The 15,492-nt window shown below is 45.4% G+C and overlaps 1 protein-coding gene across 1 annotated transcript; it reads left to right on the top strand.

Annotated features, from left to right (window-relative positions):
- Nucleotides 1–505: 505 nt before the first annotated feature.
- xpo7 (exportin 7) lies at nt 506–15,428 on the top strand. The gene is made up of 27 exons (XM_068334217.1): nt 506–557; nt 4,713–4,859; nt 5,467–5,560; nt 5,752–5,918; nt 6,012–6,077; nt 6,160–6,264; nt 6,353–6,518; nt 6,675–6,748; nt 6,845–6,964; nt 7,039–7,185; nt 7,274–7,446; nt 7,527–7,826; nt 7,916–8,051; nt 8,210–8,283; nt 8,368–8,448; nt 8,677–8,740; nt 8,814–8,922; nt 9,025–9,131; nt 9,628–9,716; nt 9,819–9,926; nt 10,020–10,102; nt 10,526–10,740; nt 10,818–10,956; nt 11,047–11,204; nt 11,596–11,694; nt 11,770–11,897; nt 12,045–15,428. The coding sequence occupies exons 1-27, from the start codon at nt 525–527 to the stop codon at nt 12,136–12,138; spliced, it is 3,276 nt and encodes a 1,091-aa protein (XP_068190318.1). The 5' UTR covers nt 506–524; the 3' UTR covers nt 12,139–15,428.
- Nucleotides 15,429–15,492: the final 64 nt, after the last annotated feature.

Here is a 15,492-nt window from a genome sequence, read left to right as displayed (position 1 = left end):
CATGAATTTTAAGGGATTGGATTGTCCATAAACACAGAATTTCGTTCCTTTGAGGGAACTGTTTTATCTCCTCAATTAAAATAATAAATTAGACTGTTCAATTTTTCGTACTTATTCTTTGCTGCCAAAGATAAAATAACTGTATTTGATAACAAATGTATTTCGCATCTATCTACGGCTTCATTCGTACTGCAATCTTACAAATTTTTAAGTTATTTTTTTAAATCTAAACATGCCCTTCGTCAAAAATGTGATAATTTTTCGTGCATTTAATTTTTAAACACCGCTTAAATACTGTATATGTATGGTAGGGTTCATAAAATAATATTTTGATATTTAAAAAACTTATTCAAACAATATATTCATCAATTATTTTAATAATAAATTGATTATCGTGTTTTTATGGTTGAAACCTTTCTAGAAATATTCCCAGCTGGTTTGTTCAGGCTGCAGTGACCAGGGGCCACCAGCAGGGCTGCGCTGTTGCCTCCTTCCATATCCATAAGCGGGGGTGTGAGAGGTGCATGAAATGGAGAAAAATGGCGGATCATGTGCAGGTAAGCAGAGGTTTCATGTTTTTGTAATCAACAATTTATCCACGGGCGTGTAAATGGGATTAAACGCGGATGCGGCTGCTCTGTTTCCGGCGTGGAACCCGCAGGGGACCGCAGCGTGTCAGCGGCGGCTGTGTTCGGGCTGTCGGCCGTTAAAGAAAGGATGTGGCCGCCTGTGTTGACTGGTGGGCCTGCTGTCATTACACGGCTGGCTCGCTGCTGTTAGCTTGTGCTAGCTTGTGTTAGCTGTTTGGGCTCAGAATGGAGAACCCACGCGTCTGAGTTCCAGAGGTTTAACCTCCATCGGTCCTGCTGTTCGGGTATGTCGAACCATCAGCTTCACCGGAACACGGGTGTGTTTTATCGGCGTGTTTCAGTGAAGTAAACAATGAAAACACAGCCTGGTTAGCCGCTGTCGATTAGCCCCCATGCTAACACGAGCTGGTGAACTGTCAGTTTGGCGCCAGCTCAGACTATGTTGATCTGACTTATGTTATAAATTAAAATCACCTGACTTTTCCTCGAGTGCAAAAACAATGAAGTATTTACTGTCCAATTATGTTAAACGTACCCAAGCCTTTAGCTAATATGCTAACATTAGCTCTATCTCAGATTTCTCCCGCCCGAGTCGGTTTGAAAACATGATTGGATGAGTTTAACAGTTTGCCTTTAAAACCGGCTCCATGTTGGATGTTGACAACATTAACCGGACTCCATGGTAGCTTTAGCCCTTCTGTTGTTTATATGCGTAACCTAGCAGTACTGTTCTGCTTAGCTTGTCCTGCTATAAGCTAGCTGCTGTGGACACATGTTTAGGAATAGCTGTCAGGTAAAGATGTTTACGTTAGGTCTGGATGGCTGATCCTTTATAGTGTCACCAGGAAACATTCTAGCTTTCGTTTGAACTCCAACTTCATTTGAAGTTCGCTCCATGTCCTGTGTTTTTGTTGTGTTGTTGGCTCGTAATGTTACGTAGCCATGAATGCGGTAGCTAGCAGGTGTGTGATGACAACATGAGCAGCGTTAGCCGCCATGCTAGCTCCGTGACCCGAAGCGCTGACATTGACTCTCTGGATCCGATCCAAACGAGCGGGAATCTAGTAGTTTATTTACGTTTATTTTAAACCAAGGATCCTGATCTGATTGGGAAATATATACTTTAAAAATGTCATCATTTCCATCCACTTACATTTGATTATCTTTTGTGTTTTGTTACACACTGGACGTGCATCACTGGTGAGGACCAGTATATTTTGGGAAAGAAAAGATGAATAAAAAAGAGGATAAAAGATTAGTACAAGATAAAAGATGAATAATATCAAGTGTGTGTGTGTGTGTGTGTGTGTGTGTGTGTGTGTGTGTGTGTGTGTGTGTGTGTGTGTGTGTGTGTGTGTACGCGACAAATTCAATTTCCAAGTCTCTGCTTACAGCAGGTCTGATTCTGTCAACATGATCTTTGGTAAATTTTTACACGACTGTGTCTTCAGAAACTCAATCTACCAGGACTGGGCCTTGGTCATGGCCAGTTCAAAGTATGGAGTGTGAATTGGCAGCTGGAGAGGTCTCAGTTCACCTCCTGGGCAATGCCGAAGTGCCCTTGAGCAAAGCACCGAACCCCACAAGCTGCTCCTGGGGTGATGCTATGTGGCTACCCTTCACACCACTATCTCTCTTCTTTGTGTGTGTGTGTGTGTGTGTGTGTGTGTGTGTGTGTGTGTGTGTGTGTGTGTGTGTGTGTGTGTGTGTAAAGCTTCCCTCTGTAAGTGCCAGATGGTAACTATAACGCTCAGCGTATATTTATATGACAAAAATAGGGATGGAATGATACCCTTATGTTATGATTTAATGCAATAAACAACACTGGGTTGACGATATTTCTCACATTTTTTTAGGTGAATCAGCTTGCAGACAAATCATGAGTGAAAAAAAAATATTATTTTTCAGACGAAAAACAACATTTTGCGGTAGGGTGTAAATACAAAACTTGGAATATATTCAGTGAATTCATATTTACAGATATTTTTTCACTTTATTATAAATATATTTAACTGTCTAAAAAGTATTAAATGTAATGTATTCTGTAATTTTAGCAAACAAGTCCTTTTCTTAAAATTAAAAATATTTTATTTATCTTAAAAAATAATTAAAAAATAAGTTTAAAAATGTGATTTTTGAAACAATTTCCCCAGCAGAGTAACAGCTTTGAATATTTACCTGTGAAGGGACTGATGTAACCTCCTGGGCTCGTGCACTGGTTTGGGGGGCCAGGGTGCTAAACGTCTGACAGTATGAGTTGTTTTTCGCTCAGGTGGGGGTGATTTGAGTGTCCCACTATGATGCCAGTTGACATCCTTCATTCGGTTGGGTCTCCTGTCTGTGTTGTGTTCGTCACCCTCTTGCATCCATGCTTTGTTAAATCCTTGTCAACAGACACATCAACTCTGATTTGACCGTACTACTCAAGTCAAATAAATATGCATCCATTGGAAAACCTTGTGTGGGTGCATGTTGTCGTCTTTATGAAGAATTTACAGTTGTTTTTTTGTCATTTATGAAATTTTAAAAAATAATGAAGAAATTTTTTGTGAATGAATGCATGATGCAGTCACTTCAGAGGGAAATACAGTCCTCATAAAACAGAATTGTGAGTTGTTTTGAGGTTTTATTTTTCTGTGTGCTTACTTTGGACCCATTATTGGCGTCATCTTTTATACAGTATCCTCTGCTGAGTTAAAATATAATTTCCTTACTTCTTCTCCCCACTCTGGTGTAAGGTAATAGGTTACATATTCTACATCTACATGTTCTTTCCACAGCTGATTTTCAACTTGTCTCGAAAAAATCCCAGACAGCAGCTGGTGCTAATGTTAGCACGTCTGCAGCTAGCTAAGCATTTGTTATAGAAACGTTCAGACGTATCATATGTAAGTTATTACATCCCGCTTCAAAGCAGTGGTGTATTGTGATTGTCAATGTTTTTTTGCTTGTTTGTCCGTTAGTCAACCAAATATCTTCACAACCGTTTCTGATAGATGAAACAAAAAGCACATTACTCTGGTGGCAAAGGGGATGAAAATGAGATGATGACCTTGACCTTGAGAAAACTAGGTCACGGTCAAATTTCAACTTTTGTAAACTCAGGAATTGGTTAAGGTAGAAAGACAAGGGAGAAGGCCAGTGTAAGTAAGACCGTAGATCAAGGTTTGATCTATGAAAGTAGGTCAGAGTGCTAACTTTGATCTTTGACGTGTGCAAGTAGGTCAGGGTAAAATTTTGAACTTAAGGGTGTTGTATAGTTGGATTAGTTGTAGTGAGGTGAGTTGAATTGTGTAGTATTCCTAGGAAATATTACAGCATTCAATCAGAAATCTAACGGACAGGTGGCGCTGTTGCTTCTTTTTGATAAGTCAGATTGACGCTATGGCGGAGAGTTTCTGCCCTCTGCTGGATGTTATTGATGTGTTTGACGTTTCCATCAGTTTCTTCATGTTACTTCAGTGATCGGGTTGAGTTAAAAGAAAAACTAAAAAGTGTGTTTGTGTGTGTGTGTGTGTGTGTGTGTGTGTGTGTGTGTGACTTCATCTGGTGCAGCAGATGGCTGGTGATCAGGCAGGTTCTGATACTTAACACTTATCTGACACCAGCAGAGTGAGAAAATTCAACACACACACAGTCATGTGATGCTGATGAAGATAAAGTTATCATCAGTGTCACGCAGCAAAAACAAGACTTGCAACTCCACACACAACCAGAGGAGAACCCCAACCCCTCCTCTGACGTCATTCTTTCACCCAACGGATTTTGATTTATCATTGACTGGTGGCTTACTTTTTTTAAGCATGACTCGGCTCTTTTCCTGCCAGCCGGGATATTTAAATTAATCAATGAAGGTGTGAATGTAGTGAAACGTCCCTCAGCGCATCACAGTAACATCATACCAACATCAGCCAAAGTCAAGTGTCTTTTATGTTTCATTTCAGAAACAGAAGCGTGTGTGTGCGTGTGTGTGTGTGTGTTGTAGAACTGTTGGGTCCTCCTGGGCGGAGCTGTGGGCTCCACCCACAGTTGTTCTGGTTTGTGGAAACGTGTGTGTGTGTGTGTGTGTGCGCCTGCTGCTGATAAAGCGTGGCATCTTCATCTCTGTGTGTTTTCCTCCAGGGCCTCGCCCAGCTGGAGATCCTGTGTAAGCAGCTGTACGAGACGACCGACACCGCCGTCCGCCACCAGGCAGAGAAGGCGCTGGTGGAGTTCACAAACAGTCCCGACTGCCTCAGCAAGTGTCAGCTGCTGCTGGAGAGAGGCAGCGTGAGTCCTGCTGTCGGGGGGTTGAGGGGGGGGCGTTGATGCACATCTTCAATCCTGTAGTCCAGTAAGATGTCTGATTACATAAGGAGCTCCAGTTATCACCTCAAGATCATTGAAATGGTAGACGTAAGCTACGCTCAGGGAATACTGTTAGCAATCCAGAGTGATTATCAAGCTTATAATAATAATAATAATAATAATAGTACAGTACTACCTAGAAATACGAGTTTAATTCGTTTCGTGACTTCTTGTAAATCAAATAAATTCTCTACCATTTAAAATAACAATTATTTTAATCCTTTCCAGCCTTCTAGGAAAGCCCCAAAGTCCTCTAAATTATGAAAGAAAAACATATTAATCGACAAATAGACATATATACTTTACTTGTGCATAATTAATTACATATAAGTTACATAAACAATGATAAAGTATGAAAAGAAACGTAATGAACAGAGTTATGGTCTCAGCTGATGTTGTATCCATCCACCAACTAGCAGTGGTGTCCTGGAGCTCGTATGTCAAAAAACTTGTATGTTGAGCAGCTTTTTGTTTGCTGTCTGGGTGTGAAGTAACGTAATGAATTGACGTGTTTTCCCTCCTGTCATAGTCGTCGTATTCTCAGCTGCTTGCAGCCACATGTTTATCTAAACTGGTGTCTCGAACCAGCAACCCTCTACCCCTCGAGCAACGCATAGACATCCGTGAGTACCTCCACCTGTCTGTATGGTTCTCTCACAGCTACTTCAGCAATACACATTCAGATGCTGTCATAGGGATTTAAAATCAGATTTTATCTGTGAAGTAGGTCTTATAATGTTTTCTTTAAATGTAACTAATTTAACCCCAGTTTATGGACCCATCTTCTCCCTCCTGTGTTTTGCGTGACGTTCAGGGAACTATGTGCTGAATTATCTGGCGACGCGGCCGAAGCTCGCGGCGTTCGTGACCCAGGCTCTGATCCAGCTGTACGCCCGGATCACCAAGCTGGGCTGGTTCGACTGTCAGAAGGACGACTACGTCTTCAGGAACGTCATCGCCGACGTCACGCGCTTCCTCCAGGTGAGCAATTGCAACCCCCACGGCGGCACGTCCGGAGCCCCCGTGTCAACGCGTCCACGTTTCTCTGGTGGTGACGGTCTGTTGTGTTTGCAGGATAGTGTGGAACACTGCATCATAGGGGTCACCATCCTGTCTCAGCTGACCAATGAGATCAATCAGGTGGGTGTCGTGTCTGTCGTCCCCGTCCCCCCACTCTGTTTCCTTTGGTACGGATGTAACGCAGCCTGCTTCCCCCCGCCAGGCTGACACGACGCATCCCCTGACCAAACACAGGAAAATCGCGTCGTCCTTCAGAGATTCCTCCCTCTTCGACATCTTCACTCTTTCCTGCAACCTCCTTAAGCAGGTGTGTGAAACACAAAGACGGTTCCGCGTTCCCAAACCCAGACCACCAATCCGCTCCGGGTTCACCCACCACCTGCGTATTTTTCCAGGCTTCCGGAAAGAACCTGAACCTGAACGATGAGTCGCAGCACGGTCTGCTGATGCAGCTGCTCAAGCTCAGCTACAACTGCCTCAACTACGACTTCATCGGAACGTCCACAGACGAGTCGTCGGACGACCTCTGCACCGTGCAGATCCCCACATCCTGGAGATCAGGTAGCCGCTGAGCATGCTGGGAGTCAACTCAGACACAACACATTATTATTTCATACAAATATAACAGAGTTCACTGTGAAGATGTTTTGTGACGTTAATGTGAACATTTCCAGCCGTGCTCTGACTGATTCTTCTGTCGTGTTTCTGCCCCAACAGCGTTTCTTGATTCCTCCACACTGCAGCTCTTTTTCAATTTATATCATTCCATCCCTCCATCCTTGTCCCCTTTGGTGAGTTTGATCAACGCCGCGTCGCAACAACGCGTTCAGAGTCGCCTGTGCCTCGTTGGCGGAGACTGAGTGATGTATTTCTGTGTTTCTGTGCAGGTGTTATCATGTCTAGTCCAGATCGCCTCCGTCAGGCGGTCCCTCTTCAACAACGCAGAACGAGCCAAGTTCCTGTCGCATCTGGTCGACGGGGTCAAGAGGATACTAGCGAATCCTCAGGTCAGCAGCTCGACCGCCCCCTGTCGTCTGTTTCCAGCCTGTTTTTTTGGTGACGGGATTCGTTTGCCTTCCAGTGTTTGCCGGATCCCAACAACTACCACGAATTCTGTCGTCTGCTGGCAAGACTGAAGAGCAACTACCAGCTGGGGGAGCTGGTTAAAGTAGAGAACTACCCAGAGGTCATCCGCCTCATCGCCAACTTCACTGTCACCAGTTTGCAGGTTAGTGCCTCCCGGTTACCGGCGCATATGTCTCAGACTGGGAGATGTGCTCACCCGTGCCTCACCTGTTCTTCCTCTCGCCTGTCAGCACTGGGAGTTTGCCCCCAACAGCGTTCACTACCTGCTGAGTCTGTGGCAGCGCCTGGCAGCGTCTGTGCCCTACGTCAAAGCCACCGAGCCACACCTGCTGGAGACGTACACACCCGAGGTCACCAAGGCCTACATCACCTCACGGCTGGAGTCCGTTCACGTCATCCTCAGGTGAGATCGGATGAGCTTCTGGGTCACACATCCTTCATCCTTCAACGACTAAACTAAACGTGCTGTGTCGGGGTCCACAGAGACGGCTTGGAAGACCCCCTTGACGACGCCGGCCTCGTCCAGCAGCAGCTAGACCAGCTGTCCACCATCGGCAGGTGTGAGTATGAGAAGACCTGCGCTCTGCTGGTGCAGCTGTTCGACCAGGCGGCGCAGACGTACCAGGAGCTGCTGCAGTCCACCAACTCCAGCGCCGCCGACATCACCGTGCAGGAGGGCCGGCTGACGTGGCTGGTTTACATCATCGGGGCGGTGATCGGCGGGCGGGTTTCGTTCGCCAGCACAGACGAGCAGGACGCCATGGACGGAGAGTTAGTCTGTCGGTAAGGACTCGGAAATGTTTCACAGCACGCGACAAACCAACCAACACCAACTGGAAAAAGGTAACGGTCGTGTTTTCAACTGCTTCCAGGGTGCTCCAGCTGATGAACCTGACCGACTCCCGATTGGCTCAGGCCGGCAACGAGCGGCTGGAGCTGGCCATGCTCAGCTTCTTCGAGCAGTTTAGGAAGATTTACATCGGCGACCAGGTGCAGAAATCATCAAAGGTGAGCACAGCTTTGACCGTCTGGAGCGTCTTACCCTCTGATTGACTGCAGCCGTTTCCATGGAGACGCTGCCCGGCTGTTCCTTTCTGTATGTGCAGCTACAGTACATTCTGGTGAACGTGATTCATGTTGTGTGTGTGTGTGTGTCTCCATCGCAGCTTTATCGACGACTATCAGAGGTTCTCGGGTTGAACGATGAGACGATGGTACTCAGTGTCTTTATAGGGAAAATGTGAGTAGCGTTAACGTGCCAGGATTATCCTAAATGTGTTTCAAAAGTGATTTTCAAAGAGATCTCACTGCTCTTTGTTTCCAGAATCACCAACCTGAAGTACTGGGGCCAGTGTGAACCAATCACCTCAAAGACACTCCAACTACTGAACGACCTCTCCCTCGGATATCCTTCTGTCGTGTGTGTGCAGGTTTTAGAAGTATTGGAAGGACTGGACGTCAGGAACATAGTTAAACTTTAGCTGATCAAACATATTTTAATTCTAATATCAGAAAATCTATCGTATGTCACATCTTCATGTTTTTTGCGAATTTAAAGTAGTTAATATTTTATTTATGAAGTTAGTAAATGCTCCGAATGTCCAAATGTTCCCTCCTTGACGCGTGGCTTCACGTACAGCAGCGTGAGAAAGCTGGTGAAGCTCAGCGCCGTCCAGTTCATGCTGAACAACCACACAGTGAGTCCCGTCGCCTCCACCTGTCCTGAAACGCATCGCGTCCGCGTCGTAACTAACAACCTGTCTCCGTCAGAGCGAGCACTTCTCCTTCCTGGGGGTCAACAACCAGTCCAACCTGAGCGACATGCGATGCCGGACCACCTTCTACACGGCGTTGGGGCGCCTCTTGATGGTCGATCTGGGTAAACACACGTGTTCTCTCGCCATCCTCCTGGTGTGTGCTGGTTTGTGTCGTGCTGCGCCGTGTTAGCTGTGTGTGTGTGTGTGTGTGTTTCTGTGCGCAGGCGAGGACGAAGACCAGTTCGAACAGTTCATGCTGCCGTTGACGGCCGCGTTCGAAGCCGTCGCTCAGATGTTGAGCACGAACACCTTCAATGAACAGGAGGCCAAGGTGAGGCGTGGATTTTGTGGAACTAAATAAATAATCAATAAAGCAAGCAAGTAATGGCCAGGATGAGGAAAGCTGCAGCAGTTTCAGTGTAAATATGTATGCACTGAACATCAAGTAGAAGTCTTTATTAAACAGCAGCATAAATGAAACTGTCTGGTTTCAGAGTCGTCATATGCATTCAAATTCAAAAAAGTTATTTTGTCCCCAAGGGGCAATTGAAAGTACATAAAGCAGTAAAATAAACAGGTATGTGAAATGAGCTAATTAAATATATGAAAAAAATACATAGAAATTGTAAAACTATAAATATATCTGTCAGAATACGCTTCATATTGTGGCAGCACTATGTGTGTTGTAATGAACAGTGTAAATGTAACCCAGTGTTCTGATTGGTTAAATAAACCTAAACGGGTATTATGCTACAGGTAAACGTACGTTTGATAGTATTCTGATCAATCACCAGCTGACAGGTTTCTCCCTCCGTTGTTTCCTGCAGAGGACGTTGGTGGGTCTGGTCCGGGATCTACGGGGCATCGCCTTCGCCTTCAACGCCAAAACGAGCTTCATGATGCTGTTTGACTGGATGTATCCTCACAGACTGACCTGAGATCTGCTGACATCCTCACAGACGTTACATATACATATAGCGTTCCACCCCGTTTGCCCTCCTTAACCCTCACCCTGCAGATACCCGGCCTACATGCCCATTCTTCAGCGAGCCATAGAGCTTTGGTATCATGACCCAGCATGCACCACACCCGTCCTCAAACTGATGGCGGAGCTGGTCCACAACAGGTGACAACAAACAAGTCGTTTTGTTAGATCTGGGTGGGTTTTCTGGGCGAAACGGGTTAATTGTTGACATGTGGTGTGAATGTGTCGCCGTAGATCCCAGCGGCTGCAGTTCGACGTGTCGTCTCCCAACGGCATCCTGCTGTTCAGAGAAACCAGCAAGATGATCACCACCTACGGTACTTTGACTCGTTTGGCTTTCAGCTTTGCATCCTTAGAATCTACGGCAGCCCAGAGTGTTCAAAGTTAAATTAGTGAAGATGAAGGTTAACATGTTAAGCTCTAAAAACGGAACGTTTCTCTTCTTTTAATCATGTTGTACTTAAATGTGACCATGAGCTGGAGCCCGTTAGTGCCCCCTGGTGGTCAGAGTCTGTAATGGAGACTACAAGCCGTTTCTAATCATGAACTCTGAGCTGATTCCTCTAATGATGAGAAACATTTGTCACATGTTCATTGTCTTTTCATTCCCACTCATTGTTGTTCGATTTTTCGGTTTTTGGTGTTCATTTTTTGCCCCCTTCAGTTTTTAAATGATAATTCAGAGTTTGACATATTTGATATCCAGATGGATCAATAACCCGTTTGCGTTCCTCTTGTAGGGAATCGTATCCTGACGCTGGGAGAAGTCCCAAAGGATCAGGTGTACGGCGTGAAGCTTAAGGGGGTCAGCGTGTGTTTTGCCATGCTGAAGGCTGTGCTCAGCGGGAACTACGTCAACTTTGGGGTCTTCCGTCTCTATGGCGACGACGCTCTGGACAACGCCTTACAGACCTTCATCAAACTACTGCTGTCCATCCCTCATAGTGACTTACTAGTAGGATTTTATTCCTTATCTACACCAGCAGATGTATCTGTGTAAATGCTTAACCACCCCCCACCCCCCTCTTGCAGGACTACCCAAAGCTCAGCCAGTCGTTCTATTCACTACTAGAAGTGCTGACGCAGGATCACATGAACTTCATCGCCAGTCTGGAGCCTCACGTCGTCATGTACATCCTGTCGTCGATATCGGAGGGCCTCACCGCCCTCGGTAAAACACTCTCTGGTCAAACGTGTGAGAGGAGGGGGAGTCTCCAGCATGGAATGGCTACATCTGTGTGTCTGTGTGTGTGTGTTTCAGATACAATGGTGTGCACTGGCTGCTGCTCCAGTCTGGATCACATTGTGACGTACCTGTTCAAGCAGCTGTCCCGCTCCACGAAGAAACGCCCCGCCGCCATGGCAACGGACGATCGCTTCCTTCACATCATGCAGCAGCACCCAGAGATGATCCAGCAGGTCAGAGATTAGTTTGCTCATCAGACCGGGTTCATATCCGCCTGCAGTCCTAGCCTCACTTCAAAAGCACTTTGAAGTCTTTTATTTTGAAGTGCATGCAGGAAGTGGCGTGTTACCTCATCACAGACCTGACATGTTGCACGTTTTGGCGTCAGCCCACAGATTCAGTTCACCATCAATGCCACCGAGGAGCGAGTTCACTCGTACATGTGCAGTACTGCAGTCTGACCACTAGAGGCAGCACGCCACATGTTAGCTTCAGTTATTGATGCAGTTAATGACTGAAGTTTTTAATTCCTTCATAAGACGTGTTGGAACGCATTCATTAACATGTCAGACTCCTGATGGACCAATGAGAGCGTCGCTAACTGATCATGTGACTGTTTTGCAGATGCTGTCCACAGTGCTAAACATCATCATCTTCGAGGACTGCAGGAACCAGTGGTCCATGTCCCGCCCCCTGTTAGGTCTCATCCTGCTCAACGAGAAGGTGTGTGCACGTGTGTGTGTGTTGTCTATTCACACACACCTGATTGGTTGATTCATTGACCTGTCTGTCCTGCAGTACTTTGCTGACCTGAGGAACAGCATCGTGAACAGTCAGCCCCCGGAGAAGCAGCAGGCGATGCACCTGTGCTTCGAAAACCTGATGGAGGGAATCGAGAGAAACCTGCTGACCAAGAACCGGGACAGGTGGGTGTCACAGACCGGACCTCCCACCCAAAACCCCACCCAAAATCCCTCCACTGCCCCACCCCCAAGTCCCTTCACGACCAGAACCCCGCCCCCAAGACTTAATGTCTGCACCTGTCTGTCTGACTGTCTCCCCCTCCTCTGCAGGTTCACCCAGAACCTGTCTGTCTTCCGGAGGGAGGTGAACGACAGCATGAAGAACTCGACGTACGGCGTCAACAGCAACGACATGATGAGCTGACATTCCACACAGATCCGTCTCACCCCGCTGCAGACAGACAGAGCTCACCCCGCCCTCCCCCCTCCGTGCATCAGCCTCCCAACTCCCTCCCTGGGCCCGGATGCCTGGGGATCACCTCCTCCTCCACCGACACGGGATCGCTGATTAACTTTAGCAAGTCGCCCCCCCCGCCACCCCCGTGCTCCTGTTTTTGATATAAACATATATAAATATATACAGATCTATTTTAAAGCGACTGGCTGTCCCACCAGGGGAGGGGTCAGAGAAAGGGGGGGGGGTCGCATGTCAATCACTCTCAGAGGAAGGAGAGAGTGCTGCGGGGGGAGGAGGGGGCCGGTAAATGTAGTAATCGCTTCTGCCTGCCTTGTATAGAAACACACAAAAACCCACGTGTAAATTTCTTTTGGTAACATTTTGAACAATGTTTATAATTGATTGAATTTAAAACACAAAGAAGAGTTGAGAAAAACAAAAAAAAAAGTGTGATTGAGCTTTTTACAGTGTAGTGAGTTAGTGCAACTGTGTTTGCGTGGGGGGGGCAGACGGGGTGAGTGAAGTGAGCTGCAGGGTGGCCACAATAGGGCGTCACAGCGAGCAGGACGAAGGGGAACACACGCTAACATGCTAACAGGAAGTGAGAGGCGGAGCATCCGTGTTGTACATTTAGTGATGTAAATAACCTGAAGGTGTGTTTAAAGGGACAGTCCGCTGTTTTACCACTGCTTAAAACTGACACACAGTTCAGACCCCAAAATGAGCATTCAGTCATCGTCTCAGGTTCCACTGATCGTCTCGGGAGATCAGCAGTAAAACAAAACCGCAGCTGAAATCCAATAGGGGGGGGGTTGGATTGGTCACACCCAGTGAAAGAGGCGTGAACAAATGAACATGTATCTCCAGAGATTGTTGAAAATGTGATCTTCATTCTGGTTTCAGAGGCGTTCTCTGAAAGGGTGGAGAAAGCTTAAAATCAGTAATCCATATTCACCAGCAATGATTGTACAAAAGAAAAGATCTGATCAGACATCATCAATCAAATGAAAACACACTCGGAATTTTTGGTAATATATCTCGTGGCTAAGTTAGTTAACCCAAATCCTGGATAAGCTTATTCAAATCTAAAAGTCAGACTTCGGATGCAGTCAGTCATATTAACAAGGAACTGGTTGATGGCTAACGTTAGCATTTTATCTAATGGCTTCTAGCATTGACTTGGAAAAAATGACTCGGATGTATTTTCACCATCAAATCTGATTTCCGTTGTGGTGAAATTCTAGTATTAACTGACGTTGTTTTGAGATGACGTCAGAGGAAATTGATTTCCACATGTTATTTAACCCTTTGTTAAATGAGATCACCGATAGCTAAAAACCGTTGATGTAGCGTAGCAGTGCTGAAGCTCATTCACCTTCCTCAGATGGGGGCCATGCTAACACTTTTAGCTCAGAGGCTTCAGTGAAGACCTCAGATTGAACATCTTTTCTACTCAGTCTGGGGTCTTCTGGGGTTTTGGGTCACCCGCTGCAGTGCCTGTTTTACAGCAAACCTCCTGAAACTGTGTGTGTGAGAGAGAGAGAGAGAGAGAGAGAACAGTCAGGTGACGCTAGAAAAGTCACTTGACAGTTTATCAGTGTAAAGAGAAGGTGACTGAATGATCATTACAGTTGAACTAAGGGATGCTTCACTGCTAGCTTAACACATTAGACTCCCGCTCAGCTGTCTGCAGGTTAAGTTGCATTGTGGGTAATATAACCTGCAGATTTTGGAAAGGAATAAGGGTTTTTCTTTTTTCATACCTGTCATGGGTGTCAAAGAATAAATATTTGAAGTACAAGTCCTGTAACACTGGATACAAACATGCTGGCTTTACTCCACTCTTTGTAAACCTACATTACCCATAATGCAGCTCGGCCACAGAATGGCATGTAGGAGTTGATCGATGTTATACCAGCAGCAGTTCATGTAGCCTGCAGCCAAAGGTCTGGTGAGCTGTCAGGTTTGGATTTGGACTCATGTCGCCTCAGCTTCTGGGATGGTTTCAACATTTTCTGGATTTGATCACGTAGAACTGAGGAAAATACCCAAAATTTGTTTTTTTCCTATCCTGAACCACTTGATTCAATGGTGAAATAAACAAACATGCGGAAGCAGACACAAAGTGGGGTAAAGTTCCTGTATGTCATAATGGCAAAATGACTTTCTCCCGTTTTAGTAGGATTTTCCCTCGTTTGATGACTTTGAGGAATGTAGGCAGAAAGAGGCTTCTGTATTGTTATTATTTAGTTGCAGCTCAGATCATTTCAGATGTTTGTAGAATTTGACTGAACTTTATTCAGACATTGACCTGGTTTCTTTATCTGCAATCATCAGTAGTTTATTACTGTATTTATTCCTCTCAAATCTGCCGATTCTTTCCTCTATTAATTACATAAAAACTGGTATTGTCCCTGCATGAAAATGGAAGCAGGATAAGACCAATGTGACAAAACAATATCCTATTAATGTTTAGAGCGAGAAATTATTAATACCTCAAATAATTGACAAAATATTTTCAATGATAACAAATCCATTATTATGAGACATTTTGGTTTATGACTTTATTACATCACATTGACAGAAATGAGCTTCCATCTTTTTTTTCCATCACAAGCCTTAAACCTGAAGTTCTAAACTTTATTTAAATCTGTCGAAGAAAAACAAAACCTCCCAGTTTACAATTCTGCGTAAAAATTTTTTGAAGAACTGCTTTTAACAAAACCTCCGAGGTGACTACTATAAAAACACCAGATTGTCCCTTCACACCCTCCCTAACATGCTGACAACATGGTGACGGCCACAAGTCCCCCCCCAGGTGGGACCGTTTTGTTCCCACTGTGGATTCCTCGGACTGTGCTCCCCTTCATGGTGCTGCAAACCCGTGATGGAGCCCAGGTCACCTGACTGGAGAAAAAACCCGAAGGAGGGATTCCTGTTACCGAGCCATCAGAGTGCCCTGAAGGAACCGCAGTCGTTTTAACCTTGAAGAACTTTTTGTTAGAACCGTGTAAAAAAAAAAGAAGAAGAAGAAGCTGGAGTCTTTTAGCAACTTGTGTTCCTCTCTACGATGTTGCTGCTAACTGTTTGTGACAACTAGCTCATTTCTAACCACGTCACGGGTGTTTCTTGAGTTTCTCATGTTTGGTTTGTGTCTCTGATATGAATGTGTTGGGTCCATAGAGTGAGTAGCTGTTTGGATGTCTGCTACATATAGTGTAAGCTTTGTGACTGCAAATAAACCTCATTGATTTTTACCTCATCGCCTCAGCATCTGATATAAAGCGCCTGTCAAACTCAAGGCCCGCGGGCCAAATGTGG

This window comes from Antennarius striatus, chromosome 15 (genome assembly GCF_040054535.1).
Source record: "Antennarius striatus isolate MH-2024 chromosome 15, ASM4005453v1, whole genome shotgun sequence".
In the NCBI taxonomy this organism is placed as follows: Eukaryota; Metazoa; Chordata; class Actinopteri; order Lophiiformes; family Antennariidae; genus Antennarius; species Antennarius striatus.
This window is presented reverse-complemented; position numbering and strand designations above follow the sequence as displayed.